This window comes from Gallus gallus, chromosome 1 (assembly GCF_016699485.2).
Source record: "Gallus gallus isolate bGalGal1 chromosome 1, bGalGal1.mat.broiler.GRCg7b, whole genome shotgun sequence".
In the NCBI taxonomy this organism is placed as follows: domain Eukaryota; kingdom Metazoa; phylum Chordata; class Aves; order Galliformes; family Phasianidae; genus Gallus; species Gallus gallus.
Genome location: NC_052532.1, coordinates 49,737,868 through 49,753,027, shown reverse-complemented (window position 1 = coordinate 49,753,027; position 15,160 = coordinate 49,737,868). Strand labels below are relative to the sequence as shown.

Below are 15,160 nucleotides of genomic sequence, written 5' to 3'. Positions count from 1 at the left end.
TTCTAGACAAAGAGTAGATATGGGCATGGTGGTTGGTGAGGAAACTCAGTGGATGGGAGTGTCATGGGGAAAGGAGAGGTAGGGGAGGAGATAGGATGGAGTGGAATGAGAGCAAGTGGCTGGAAGGAGGAGAGGGTTTAGGTAGTCAGAGAGAGAGGGGCAGACATTTTTTCTGCTTGAAGGTAGTGGGATCTCTTGGTTCCTTGCTCTTCTTCCCATTAATCCATACCAATTTGTGGGACATCCCTTATGCCTTTTGTCTTATGCCCTCTGCCTTTTGATCATACACTCAGTTTTACAGAGTTTGGGGCCTGTTAGGGCATGTGAGGGCATTTCTCTCTGCTTCCCAGTCTGACTGAGAACCAGAGGGCCTCACTCAACCCTTGGAGAAGGTCTGAACTTGTAAATCCCTTGTGGCTGTATCATTGTGAACCCTTTTACTCCCCCCTGCACGTGTCCCTGGCCCCTCCGGCATGTCCTGAACTTCTTGTTGGCCTTTGTAGGGATCTTGACAGTACTCCAGATTAAAACATCTGAAAAATAGGAAGGGACAAGCTGTCCCTTTGTGCTGAGGGAATTCTGGCTGCACTACTAGCGATGAGGCCAGCACCAAAGGGAAGCTGAATGGCTGGCTCCCGAGCGTGGCTGGAGGGTCCGCACCAAAGGGAACTGAGCTGAGAGGATCCTTCGCAAAGGAAGCATGGGGTTGGAGCCAGGCCTGATCTGAGGAACAGCTTTTCCTGTGTAACCAAGGGCATTTGCAGCCTTCCTTTGAACCACTCCACTGCCTGTGGTGGCTGTGTCCAACTGCAATGCTGAAAAAGTGTGTTGGAGCCCATCAAGTACATGTGCTCTCCTTTAATCTCATGAATGAGTTTTGTGGAGAGGGACCAGTATCTTGCTGTTCCCCCCCCGCCATTCTTTTGTCATTGCTTGGCCTCCAGTGCTTTGTACAGCAACCTCAGCTGCTGTCCTCCTGCTCACAGCTCCAGGAGGAAAGGTAGCAGCGGGCAGGGGTGGCTTGGAGGTAAGGAGGCCCATGAGCCTGTGTCAGCTCTGCTGTGGTGTTACTCAGGATTTGAGGTTTTGCAGGAATTGCTGAGCTTGCTCTAAGAAGGGCATTGATACAATCCTCAGACACTGAGTGTGCATTGTAGAGGATGACATTGTGGCTCACTCAGTGCCCATGAGAAAGGGGCAACAGCGGTGTTGCAAAGGCTGCCTTCACAGAGCTTGTGCAGACAAGATGCAGTATCTCTTGTTGGATCAAGATTTGCATCTCAGCAACTTGTCAAATCTCTTTCCTTTCTTATCAATCCTTCTAATGAAAGCTGTTGTCACTCCCCCCAAAGTTTCCTTGCTTATAGCTTTAGACCACCATAGGTACAGTGCAGCCACTGCTACGTGGTTGGAGGTGGCAGCTCCTTTTTCTCATTTCTTTTCTTTTATTCCAGGACATCTGCACAGGGGCAGAATTAAGGTAGTTTGGGTGCTTGGTTTGAGAGCTGCAAATGTAATACTTCATTTCCTGAATTTCTAACATTTGAACTTTTTTTTAACCTTTAATTTTTTTATTATTATTATTTTTTTCTGGAGAATATAATGCTCTTCTGTAAAGAATATGTGCTTGTAACCTTAACTTCACTTAACAGAGGTGTATTTTGCATGATGGGAACACATTACCTTTTCAGTAGTGTACCAGAGCAGTAAGGAATCCTTAGGAAAAATCCCTGCCTCTTTCCTACCCCGACCCTTATTCACACAACATTCTAAAGGGATGTTTGGTGCTGAGGTGTTGGGGGGGGAGCGTGGGGAGCATCCTCCCACCTGCAGACATCAGGAAGCATACAAGTGCAGGGAATTTTCTTAGGTAAAGACAGCTGAGTGAGTCTGATGGGACTAAGGGACGCGTTTTTAACACAGCCTGATGTGAGCTTCTGATCTCTGTGTCGTCCCAGCAGGACCACGTAGTTTTATCTTTTGCCATCCAGGATGTCTGAGGGTTTAGAGAGTGTGTGTGAATAAGCAAGCCTTCAGCTGGAATGTCAGAGCTCCAGGGAGCAGAGAAGGCAGTGGTCTCTGCCAAGTGCCTTAGTGAGGAACATTAAAGAAAACATCAGGTGGTGGGTTCTAGAGGAATTGGATTATGTGCCCTTGGCCTTCTGAATTTGCTGTGTCCAGGACAGTAGCTGGTCAGACAGTGGCTTTGTGGTGGTCTGCTTACTGCTTGACACACCAGTCTGTGCGCTGGCCTGTAAGGCATATTTCAGCTATCAGTGAGCCATTGGAGACTGAGAGCAAATATGAAAGAGTAAGAGCAGACCAGAGCCCCTCCTCTCTGAAAAGAAGACATACTTTGGTGTTTGTGATTTGACGTATTGGCTTTGCCAGGCTGTGCTCTGCTTGCACCCTCCTGGGTGACTGACTGTCTCTGTTTCTTCTCCATCGCAGACTGCTCTATGGACCTGCAGTGCCTGCCAGCTCCTGTGGCCACCTCCATCCCTGTGAGCGAGGGGCTGTCCCCTTTGCACTCGGATTCAGATGCAAAGGGCCTTCCTAGCTCACTCCCTGCTGCCAGCCTGCTCCCGTCTCCAGAGTCTGTGTCTCTGCCAGTGCCTGACAGTGTGGAGGACTTCACAGATGGGGACATAATTGGGGAAGAACTGGACTCCCTCCTGGACTCCCTCGCTGAGGGGTCACCGTACCCTCTAGTAAGAATGGACATTGCATAATTCCCTTGATTCAAATAGATCCTTAGAGCCTACATATATGTGTACTGCTTCTCTTTCTGTCACTTCTTCCTCCTAGCTCTTCCTCTAGCAAAACTCATTCATTCTTTTGCTTATTTCTGCAACTGGCTTGTGAGTATCTAAAGAGCCCACCTTTAAGCCTGCTTTGCTGTGTGCAGCTTCATGAAGCTGACCCTCAGAGCTAACTGAGGTGTCCTTCCCCAGCCTTCACCTTCTCCCTGGCCTTTGGTGTCCATGGATTTGAAGCAGGCCTGAGGGTAGAAATGAGTGAGCTGAAGTAGGTGCAATGGATATATTTTACACACTGTTTTGCAGGCTGCATTCAGCCAGAGCTCTTTGCACAGGTCTCCATGTTGTAGAAACAATTGCAATTGATGCTTATGTTGGATTTTAGTTGCCAGTAGTGCAGATGTTATGTGAGTCGGCATTGATCTGGAAGCAATATAACCACATGCGGGCAGGAAGGAACTTGAGGCAAAAAGCTCTGCTGAGAGGTGCCAAGAGCAATGGTTATTACCCCAACCTTGGTGCTGTGTGTACTCAGCTGCACTGTGTCTCTACCTGAACTGGTGCAGGTGCCCAGTGCAGGGCTCTGCCTTGTGGGCTGATGGTGCCCCAGGACCTCCTTAGGGACCTCAGCCCAGACTGTGTGTGGTGCAGACAGGTGGGCAGGTCTGTGGGAGGTCTGCAGGTGGATGGAGCTGCTGGGTGTCCTTCTGCTTCAGATAACGCAGCACATGCTTGAGTGGGAGTCTGTTGGCTCCCTCTGTGTTCAGTCACTCCCTTCTTGTTTCTAATACACTGCTTATCCTCTTCCTTCCCAATCTCCAAAGTCTTTGGTCCAGGGCAGCATTCCCACCAACCTGCCAACAGAGATGCCCCAGCTGATCCCCGTGTTTCCAGGGGGAACTCCGCTGCTGCCCCCAGTTGTGACAGCTAGCATCCCTGTCTCCACCCCGCTGCCGCCTGCCTCCTTTGGCCTGGTGATGGATCCCACCAAACAGCTCTCCTCCTCCTCTGTCTTGGATGCCTTTGAGCCCCCGCCTGGGGGAAGCGGTGGCTCCACCTTAGATTCCCTGGATTCCCTGGACCTGCTCCCCTACACAGACTCACGTCTCGATGCCCTGGATTCCTTTGGGACAAGCAGAGGGTCGCTGGATGCCTTGGACTCCTTTGCCATCGGTAGGTGTGGTGCTGACGGGGTTTTATGCTTCTTTACTTGTGCATGTCACGACTGTTTCCTTCAGTGCTGAGGTCTGTCCTTTAGCTGTCCTTACCAGTGCTTCGGAACAGGAATACAAATGTTGAAGAGGGCAGGAATTGTTTTGAGCAGAGCAGCTGGGTATGTCTAGCTCAGGAGTCATAAGGAGGGCTGTAGTAATCCCAGATAACTAGTATGTGCATGCTATGAAATCTCAGAGAGGAAAAGAACACAGGATGTTTAATGAAGTGAAGTGAGGTCTAATTGTGGCATGGTATCCAGGATACCTCCCTTGGCACAATTTACTTGACTATAAAGTGTTTCTTCCACCTTCCCTAGTGACTGTTGGACATTTGGGACCAAACCAGCCAAACCCTGGTGACTATTTTAAATGAGATAGGACCTTTTTGCACTGGACTAAATAGTAAAGGCCAAGGTGGGTCCTTCCCATCTCTGGATTCAGAACAGTAAGCATCCCATTGCCTTGAGTACTGCAATTTCACGTCACAAGGAGCCAAATTGTGGAGATCAGTGGGCAAAAAGCAAGTTTCCACCTGTCTCGTAAGGGATGACAGGCTTCTTCTTGGCTAGGTTGTCTGCTGTATTGCAGTATGTTTTGGTTAGCAAAAATATTTTCTGAAGAACAGGGATTGGCCAGTCAGCACTTCAACACACTGATTTACCTAAGGATTGGACTGCCTCATAGCTGCCACTTTAGAAAGTCAGAGCTCAGTGGCGCAGAGTTGAGTTCAGTATGGTTTTGAGGACAAGAAGGCCTTTCCTGGAGTTTTTCCAAGACTTACATGGGGGATCTGGGTATAAAATGTTCTGAAATAAATAAAGCAAAGTGATTTTGCTGGCATGTGTTTGTCTTTCTGTGAGCGGAACTACCTCTGAAAGTGAAATGCTTTTGTTTTTTCTCCCTTCTCTGGCCCAGAAGAAACCAGCCCTCAGGAACTGCGGCACCCACCTGGCAGCCAAAAACCGTCCCCCGTGGTGAGTGAGCCGCTCCCCCATGCTGATGTCCCAAGGTGCTCTGGAGCCAAGGTAGTAGTGACTTGGGTGACGTAGGTAATTTGGGCCCCTCTTCTTAACCTGCCCCAGTGAGCATTTCCTCCCATCTTGTGACAAGGCAGGTAAAGATTTTCCCAGAGTCAAGAGGAAGACCTTTGTTCTGCCTTCGTTTTTATCCCCGGTTCTGCATATTGCCAAAGTAAACATAGTGTGACCTAGGTTGTAGGATAAACAGGGGATCAAGAAGGCCAGTGTGCTGATGTATCTGGCAGCCTCTTAACAATGGATCAACAATGGAGTAGACCAGGCTTTCTTAAGGCTAGCGAAGTTCTTTACTCCTCTTTTCTCCCTGTCAGTCAACTTTTCCAGGCTGTTCTGTTCCTATCTGATGTCTCCAGACTTGTGGGAAAAGGAAGCCAATGGTTAGCAAGTTTGGAATGCAAACTGTTCTTCTTAGATTCCTGTTCACCTGCTATGCCTGTTACATAGCTGTAGAACAAAATCTTTGTCCTCAGATTAATCCCCAAAGACTCACTGATAAGTGGTTCCTTTTTTTTTTCCAGGTAGCGGTGGGGTTGATTTGAGAGTTGGTTGTAATGGATGGAATGAGAATGAGTGAGTGGACATTCTGTTCTGTCTCGTGATAGAAAACTGGTGCCTCTTACCAAGAGAGAAAGAGAACTGTCCTTGAGGTGATCATATCACGCTTTGCTATTTTTGAAAGTTACATGCAGCTTTTCAGGAAATGTCATTTCAGAATTGAATGTTTTGATGAGGAAGAAGATGAGGAAGTTTTTTGAGAGCCTGGAGTAAGGTGTGAGGTTACAGAGCTTTCTTAGCCATATGGCTGCAGAGCTTAGAAGAGAAGTATGTGTGTTTTTGTACAGGTCAGCCTTGGTGGGGGAAGTCACCCAGCTGTGCCCAAAGTCACCGAGCACCTGCTGTCCCAGCCAGAACCAGTAATACCCAACACAGCCTTGCTGGTGAAGAACCCTCTGGCATCCACCCATGTCTTCAAACAAGCCTGTCACATCTGCTACCCTAAAACAGGTGATGTGTTTCCTCTGTCACCCACAGCATTGGCCATGATAAAGCTTTGCCTTTCTCCTGGCTGATGTGAAAAAGCTGATGGAGTTCTTCTCTGCTACAGGGCCCAAGGCTGGCGATTACACCTATCGAGAAGGCTTGGAGCACAAATGCAAGCGAGACATCCTGCTGGGCAGGCTGAAGAACTCAGAAGACAAGACTTGGAAGAGGATCCGTCCTCGCCCAACCAAAACCAACTTTGTAGGATCGTATTACCTGTGCAAAGGTGATCTGGGTGGGATAGAGATGTTGGTGGCTGGGAAGGGGTTGTAAGGTGTGGGCCAGGGGGTCTGGAAGAAGACTTCCCATTGGTTTTGCCTGCTGTTCCTGGGGTATTCCTGTCCCATCAGTAGCCCACAGACTGTGAGGCCCAGTACAGTCAAAGAAGATGAACTCCCATGCTGTGGAGAATGGGCAGCATAGAAAGTGGTGGAGCAGGAAAAGAGTTGCAAAGGCACAGTGTGGTGCTGTGCATGGCCAAGGGCTTGTAGCTGCCCTGTTAATGCAGGCTTTGCTGAGGACCTACCTAGCAGCCACGTGGCAGGACAATGGTTTGGCCTAGGGAAAAGCTTCTTTGATCCAACCCATCCTTTGGGTCACATTAAAGTGACTGGACTGGTTCCTGAGGCAGTGTCATTGGAAAGCACCTAATGAGTTAAATTGGTTAAATTTCAGTCTGTTCTTGACCAAGCATAGCATTAAAGCGGGTCTCCAGTTTCCACAACAGATTCTACATCTTGTGAGTGTCACCACTTAGAAGTTTGCATTAACTTTTCTGAATGCCTTGGTGTAAGCAAACTTGGAGGGAGATGTCTTTTCTTTTTCTTTAACTCTGTGTTTTCTTGCTTTCAGCTCCTTGTGAGGTGTGGGCAGTGGGAGGAGACAAAAGAGAGCTTAGTTTCTGACTGGGCCGCCCTCCCTGTGTGGTGGTGTGTGCTGTTTGTTGCTTTGTAGATATGCTTAACAAGCAGGACTGTAAGTACGGGGATAACTGCACCTTCGCGTACCACCAGGAAGAGATCGACGTGTGGACGGAGGAGAGGAAGGGGACTCTCAACCGTGACCTCCTCTTTGACCCACTAGGTGGGATCAAGCAGAGCAACCTCACCATTGCCAAGCTTCTGAAGGAACATCAAGGCATCTTTACCTTCCTCTGTGAGGTAAAGAGCTGGTGGGGGAGAGTGGGCCCCTTCAGCTTCTCAGTGTAGATCTGGAGCATTTATATGTCCCAGCCAGTGCCCTGTACCCAGAAGGGCAGTGAGCAATGGATGCAGCCATGCAGGAGGTGGGTGAGGTAGTTTTCCTCATCCATCCAGATGCCTGAGGTGCACACAGCTACATGGGACCACTTTCCTCTTCCTCTGTCGTGGGGTGTTGTTTTGAAGTGTAATTTGGATCCATCCGTTTTAAAAATCAGAATTCCACAATGCAGCAGCTTTCCACTTGATGTCTGTATTGAGCAACTGCCTTGGTCAGTTAGGGATTAGCTCTTACCCTTTCGACACACTGCAGCATAGAGTTCTCTGGGTTGGCAGTGTAATATGTGAAGAAACACATTCTTAGCTGTAACTGTTGTGTGTGTTTTTCCCCTTCTATTTTTCCTCATCGTTTCCTCCTTGTTCTTGCCCTGTTGTCCAACTGGAAAAGAATATGTGGTTCTGACCAAAATGTTTCCAACCACAGTGGAAAATTCTGTGGAAAATAAGCCAAAAATGTTGTCCTGAAGCTTTTCCAAAAGCTCTTTTACTTTATTCTAATGCCCTACCACGAAGTTTTCACCAGGCTTGTTCAAAGTTAGAACATTAGAATAGGCTGGCTCTGGTTTTTCTTCCCCTTCCAAGTGAAATGGCTCTGGTTTACTTCTCTATGAGGATTTCCCAGCGTGCTAATTCTTCTCTTCTCAGATCTGCTTTGACAGCAAACCCCGGATTATCAGCAAAGGGACCAAGGACACGCCATCTGTCTGCTCCAACCTCTCTGCCAAACACAGTTTCCATGACAACAAGTGAGTGAACATTGGTTGCACTGATGGGAGCAGTCTCTCACATGTCCAACCAGTTTAGCGCCAACCCCCTGGTCTCTTTCTTTCTTTACTCCCAGTGGGTTCCAATCGTAGGCCAGCTCAAAGTATGGTCAGTAGTGCTATATGTGTCTCCCTCCATGTTTGCTGCTGATGCTAAGGGATTTGAGGCAAGAGCAAAGCCCTTTTGAAGTCAACCTGAGTTTTCCATTGACTTAATTTGCCTTTGAGTTTGGCCTTTACATAAAGGTCAAGCCAAAGATCCTTTAGCTCAGGATCCTGCCTCTGACTGGCTGATAATGAATGTTTAGGAAAACAAGTATAAGAAGCATGTGAAGTACATAGTAATACAACCCCTTCTGGCTCCTGGCAACCTGAGGCTTAGGAACTTTGCTGAGCCAGAGGAGTTTGTATATTTGCTGCATGTTTTTGAAGTGGATCTGATTTCTGAACTTGAACTCGTCACCCATGGGCTGAGGAGGTTGCAAATATCTACCTAGAGTTCAGACAGACTGAGAGGGCAGCAACTTGGTTTCCCAGATGTTTTCCTAGAGTTCGCATCTCTTAGAGCTGATCTTCTGTGTTCTCTGCCTGTTCAGTCAAATGTATGAAAACCAGATGTAAGAAGGAGTGGGAGGAGAATTGTTGCTCTGATGACTCACATTTCTCTGGCCTGGCTGTAGGTGTCTGGTCCACATCGTGCGTTCCACATCCCTGAAATACTCCAAGATCCGACAGTTCCAGGAACACTTTCAGTTTGACGTGTGCCGGCACGAGGTGCGCTACGGCTGCCTGCGTGAGGACAGCTGCCACTTTGCTCATAGTTTCATTGAGCTCAAGGTCTGGCTGCTGCAACAGTATTCAGGTGAGTGTGGCTTGGTGCAGGACTGGTGATGTGTACACCTTAGTTTCTTCTAGCATGTGCTGGGAGCCGGTTGAGAGGGGAAGGAGGTGATGTGGGAGTGCTGAGGACTTGTTGCTCACTTTTGCCTGTGCTTAGTCTCTCTCCTCAAGAGACACAGAAAATAGTGCCAAGGTGTTCTGCGAGATTATTTGGCCCTTGTCCCTTTACAGGAGCTACTGTAAACTGCAGACCAGGAGGCTTTTCCTTTGGGACCAGCCGTATAAGTTGAAATGATTGTTAGGTAGAGTTGAATCTTCAGAGGTGTTTTGATGCATAAATCCTGCAGAAGATCCTAAATAGCAGTTGGGACTTGGAATAAACATCTGGCGTAGCGAGAACAGCAGTATGCACAGGTGACAAAGCAGTTACAAAAGGCAGACTGTGCATCTCTAATTTCTCTGAACAAATTCACCAACAGTGTGAGATGACAAGATTCCTGGTGTTTCCCAAAAAGGCTTTGATGATGTACCTCTGAAGAAGCTACTACAGGAACTATGTTCAGGTCACTCATAAAATTACACTGCCACATCTGGCATTTTCACTCCTCTCTCTCTCTGACAGTGCTGGACTGTTTGTCTTGCTGCTCTCCTGTTAACTGAGTAGATGTTGGTCCACTCACAAAGACGCCTGGATATTTTTTTGCCACAAGGTCTTGTTTAGTGCAGAATCCAGCCTGGTAATGGGAATGCTTTAGAGAAGAAACATGTTTTAAATTTTCCTTTCCATTCTTTTATGTAATTGGAGGCAACTAACTCAGCTTACTGTTCGCCTCCCTGTCACAGTTGCTCATGCAGTCCTTAGCCTCAACTTGGCTCATGAAGGACAGTGAAGAACAAGTAGCATACTGTGGCAAATGCCATCTGCATTTTGTCCACGTGGCTTCACTTACTCATGGCCACAGGAAATAAAAAAGTTACAACACCAGAATTTCTAAGATGATGTGTTGTTTATGAACCATATGCAGGATTACTCCACTAAATGCTCATGATACTGCATGTAGTACTCTGAGCGCTCTAGTATTCAAGCACCACACTCTTTACTTTTTACTCTTTACTCTTTATTTATTTTTAGAAGTTTCTTTGCTCCCTCTTTCCTTCTTCCTTCCTCTCCTGCCGGTAGAAGAAATAGATTGATTTTTGCCTCTTGCCTCCTTTCCTTGAAGGAGTCACTTTCAAAAGAGAAGCTGAGGAGATAAAGCAGGCTAAGAGTTTTAGCTGCAGAGTTGGTCAGTAAGTCTTGTGCTTATTCTTATCTTTTCCAACAATGGGACAGCCATAATCTTTTTGATTTTTCTGCAAAGCATTTGATATGAGCCTGTTCTCCTTCTGTGTTTTCCTTTCTAGAGTGGTAGATTATTACCTCTCTTAAGTACAGTCCTTGTTAAGGCAACAGATGAAAGGTGGTTGTCACCAGTCTCTGAGAAGGCCTTAGCCTTGGAGCAGAGAGCTCGATTTAGGCACCAAGTGCTCTGCAAAAATAGGAAGGGAGCATCCATCATTCATAGCAGCTTGCATTTGAAACCAGTGGGCTGTTGCATTTCTCAGCCATTTGAACTTTTACAGAACATGTGGCTTTGTTCATGGGGATAATGGATTGCACTTGCGGAGTGAAGGTTCCCATGATTGGAAAATGTGGGTGGGCAGGACTGCTTCTTTCTTCAGTGTGGCTATTCACAGACATACCGTGCTATCTTTTTCTGTCATTGGAAATCAAAGCATTTTTGCTTCCCAGAGCTTCTCTTTGGGAAAATTCATGCTTTGTATCGGAAAACATTGCTTTGTATCTGGGAGTGCTGTCCAGCCACTACATTTCTAGACCATACTGTTCAGTTAGTTCAGATTTCTGGGAGTGGGAGAAGGCAGTCACCTGCTAAGGACTCCATTTGAAATTAAGTCTTCTGACAGGAGCTGTATATCTTTCTCCTGATGTTTCTGCATGCCCAGGATCACAGTGCAGGAGTGAAGAATGGAGATGATGGAGGTTGCTTTTGTCTTTCTCTGCCAGATGCAGTGCAGTGAATTAACTCTTTGCTGTGGCTTTCCCAGCTTTGTAGCTTTTGCCCCCATAGTATAGACCAGGGCTGCGTTCAGCTCCAGACTACTTTGACATGAGAGAGAGAGTTGCAGTTTTACTAACTCTCCGTAGTGTCTTTTGGGATTAACAGCTAACAAGGAATAAATCTACAAACAGCTCTGATTTGGGAATACCAGCTAGGCAGCAGCTGCCATTTTGGAGGCCTCAGCAAAACTTCCTGGAGGAAGTCCTTTAATCCTGCCTAAACTCCATGCAAATGGCAGTATTATTGTCTGGTGGGGATTTGGACAGCTGAAATCACAGATGGAGAAACTGAGGTCAGGTGTGCTGTGGCTTACCCAAGTTGCACACAACCTAAGCTGAGATGAAAACTTGTGTTTGCTGGCCCTTATGTTCTGGAACATGCTGACTCGCAAATCAGAGATCATGTCCATGTAGCATGTCTGGGGAACACCAAAACTTTGATAATGGAATCTGTTGGTAAAGGCAAAGCAAGCAAGCGTGTAAGCCCTCTTGGCTGGGAGTACTACACCAAAGCCATCCTCAGCATCCGACTTGTTGCAGTCAACTGGCAGTTGTAAGATACTTCTTTAGTTTGTTTTGGCAAGTGTCTCAGGTCTTTACAGCACTTAAATAACACGGCTTATCTCTAATGGAGCCAGTTTTCATGCTGACCAGCCAGTTCCTATTCTTCCGTACTTTTCTTCTGATATTTAATTCTCTTAGAATTGCAGCACCCATCTAATCTGGTTGGTGCTGACAGAGGCTGTTACTTCACCCCTTGAGTTGGCCAGGAGCTAATTCCTTAGATAAAGTCTGACCAACCCTTCTTCTTGTTGGCAAATGCGTTTCTGATTCCTGAAACCTTGCAGATCTTTTCTTGCTGATCACAGAGAAGCAGCTGTTTCTTTGTTGGTTTTGCACTTTTGGTCTTTCCTTTCTACTTTGGCTGGACTGTTGAAATTCAGCTTTTTTCTTCACTTATTGATTGATGAACACTCAATTTGAAGTGTGTAGCAGGCTAATTAAACCTAGCAGGGATTAGGTAAGACTTCTGGGGGCTTGAAGATTCTAGATGTCTCAAACAGTGGGATATCTGTGATCTTCCGAGCTAATGGCAAAAACTCCAGAATACAGTAGATCAACAGTAAGAAAATGTCATCTTTAGAACCTTTAGTAGATCTGTTGATTTGCTGTTGGTCAAGGTCTTGATCCCTAGTCAAGAATCAGCACCTTAGAGGCAGCGTCAAGGTTCTTTGTACAAAGTCTGAGAAGAATGCCAGAGCTGAATATGCTCAGAAGACCAAACATTTCCCATTTGTCTGGTTGGAGCGAGAGTGCTAGAGAGAGATCCTTCCCTACTTTGTTTTTCGAACAGGTTCTGTGGTGGCGTTGAATCCCCTCAAAACCCACCTGCTGGCATTCCTGGTGGGACTGCTGGGAGCTGTTAGCCACATGGGGCATTCCTAAGCCCCAGTGCTGGAAGTCCTGCCAGCCCTCCCTCCCCCTCTTCTGTTAGCCAAAATGGAGTAGCTCAGTCCTGTTTCCTTCTCGTTCCCAGGAATGACACATGAAGATATTGTGCAGGAATCTAAGAAGTACTGGCAACAGATGGAGGCACATGCCAGCAAACCAACCAACAGCATGGTAAGGTGCATCTCAGGCTTGCAGCCTGGTTTTGCTCCTAACTGTTCCAGCACTTTTTCTCTCTTTTCCTCCCACTATTATGCCTTGTGCCTAGCAGGTCCCAGCAAACCAGGCTGGCCACAGAGGAGGAGGACAGCTGTGAGCTTTCTGTTTTGCAGTGCTTGTGATGATCTTTGCACCTTGTTTATCAGCATTGTATCTGCTCAGTTCAGTGGTGGAGAAAAAAAGCCTTCAAAGCAGAGAGGGCAGCACACAGAGAGTGGTGCTTCTTGTGACATCTTGCTAGTGAAACTGAGAGACTCTGGGGGTCCTGTCCACACACAGTGGGGATCAAAGAGGTCCTACTGCCCTTTAGTGGCCAAGGGATGATATGGCCGTTTGGAAGGACTGTAAGAAATGACTCATGATCCATGGGGCTACTCTTAACACAAGAGTGTGTGAAACTTGTGGCTTAGGTGCTGTTGGGCCTGGTCAGAGAGCTTGGTGGCACCTTGACAGGAGGACAATGTGAGCTTTGTCTCTGCTTTGTTTCACCAGTCTCTCAATATGGGAAAAGGTGTCTTTGGCTGCACTTGAAGCACTGCCAAGAGATTTCTCTGGAGAGGCATGTTTCAAGCAAAGAACACCTCTTTGTTTGCTTTACTCCAGCTCACTGGCTATGGGTGGTGCCACCTTATCCTTTCGTTCCTCCAAGGAGGTGTTCTGTAGCATAGAAGCAGAGCCCACCTAGTGAGGTTGATTCCTTCCCTGAGATTGAACTAAAGCAGTTTTCTGTCAATAGAACTGTGATTTTCTTTTCCTTAGTTACTTTCAAAAGATAAATCTGATGAGATGAGAAATGTCGTGCCTCCTAGCAAATCCTCTCCCCTGCAAAATGGTGGAGAATGTGTTGTGAATCCATTTTATTCCCACCTGACAGTCTTCTTCCTCTTCGGGAGGCCTAAACCCACCACTGCTTGGCCCTACTGCCAGAGCAAGGTTGATTCACCTCTGTTTGGGACTTCCCACCAAGAGTCTCCTTGTACCACTGAATACAGCTCCTGAGCACCCTGGAAGAAGATGTTTTGTAGGACAGAGGTCTGAGTCACTCACGTGGTGTATGGTAGCTTTTTTTGGCTAGGTCACAAGCCACCAGAAATATTCTGAAGGCTATAGGCTGCTGATGCTGTGAAAAGCAGCTGTGATCAGCATGGGTTAGCCCACTAGTAAAGACTCAGGTGACTTGCAGTGATGTTCTCACTGTGCTGTATGCCCAGCTATCTACTGGTTATGCTGCATGAGATGGAGTAATGTACGTGTGTATTCTGCTGTCATGGTCTGAAATGATGGGGGAAAGGGTGCTGACCGAGGAATGGGAAGCAGCAGTCAAGAGTAACCAAGGTCACTAGTTCCCAAAACTGTTTGACTTGCCTAAGTAACTTGTTCTAACCTGTCAGGAAACTGTATGTTTGGTCCTGAAGGTATGAGATAAGTTTTTACCATCTTTATTATGTGAGAAGTGAAAAGTCTGAATGGTTCCATCAGACAGAGCTGCCTATGCTCTCTTTCTAGCCTGGCATGGAGGCAGAGACAGATACCTGCATCTCCACAGTGGAGGAAACTAAGTATGAATCTGCAGCAGTTTGTGACGGTAGTTGGATTTATCTCAGCAGTCCCTTCCCCATGGAGAATGAAGTCTAGCGACTGGTTATGTCCTGCCTGCAATGGAGCTGCCAGTGTTCTCCAGAAAGCTCCGTCTTGTCATTCTCTGTATAATGTTGGGGTAAAACACTATCGATGGACAGCGGTATTTTTGAAGCCTTGCAGCATCAAGTTCGCCTTTCACTGGAGGTGCTGCTGTTAGAAGAATAAGCTGTATGCAAGGCATGGTCAGAGCATGTCCACTGAAGCATGTGAGCTCCAGATGCTGAGTAAGGGTTTCATTTCTGGCTGCTAGGGCTTGCAGGGGCAGAGGCTGAGAAAAAGAAATGCCAGTGCCTGTTACAACAGCCCTCGGGGTAGGCAGAGAGCTATATTTTCTGGGTCCTATGGGCAATGTTTCATACTGATGGTCAATACAAAGTCTAGTGGCACCCCACACATGCCTGGTGCAGAGCTGGATTTACCCTGAGCCCTTCCAGGACTTCAGTTTGTTCAGAGGCGAAGCAGCAGCCTTGTTGATACAGTCAGAATGTGCTTACTAGTGGCACCATCAGTCATCTGTAGGACTTGGCAGCCTATCACTGGACAGGGAGACAGTCAAGTCGGTCAGACATCTCTGTTTGCAGTAGCAGACCATGGCTTGGGCATCAGCACATATTCAGGCAGAGGACTCTGCTCTGGGATGAGACACAGGCTTGCTGCTGAAGACCCTGGCGGCAGGAATAATGTATCTGTTGAGAGATGTTTATTTTTGCTATTATGTTCCCCAGTTCAAGCAGGCTAATGTGACTCAGAGTTTTCTCAGTGTCCTTCCAGCTTTTGAAGTTGGCCTCCTGGCAAAGACAACTTCCCAGGATTGCTGT

At 47.2% G+C, this 15,160-nt stretch overlaps 1 protein-coding gene across 1 annotated transcript in view; it reads left to right on the top strand.

The window, feature by feature from the left end:
• The window catches only part of ZC3H7B (zinc finger CCCH-type containing 7B), a 44,754-nt gene that overhangs the window by 16,504 nt on the left and 13,090 nt on the right, over positions 1–15,160 (top strand). The window contains exons 9-18 of the mRNA XM_046903932.1: positions 869–1,027; positions 2,452–2,711; positions 3,584–3,932; positions 4,892–5,001; positions 5,853–6,015; positions 6,116–6,277; positions 7,006–7,211; positions 7,956–8,056; positions 8,755–8,936; positions 12,571–12,656. Of these exons, the coding sequence (XP_046759888.1) occupies positions 869–1,027; positions 2,452–2,711; positions 3,584–3,932; positions 4,892–5,001; positions 5,853–6,015; positions 6,116–6,277; positions 7,006–7,211; positions 7,956–8,056; positions 8,755–8,936; positions 12,571–12,656 (1,778 nt within the window). The remainder of the gene's footprint in view (positions 1–868; positions 1,028–2,451; positions 2,712–3,583; positions 3,933–4,891; positions 5,002–5,852; positions 6,016–6,115; positions 6,278–7,005; positions 7,212–7,955; positions 8,057–8,754; positions 8,937–12,570; positions 12,657–15,160) is intronic.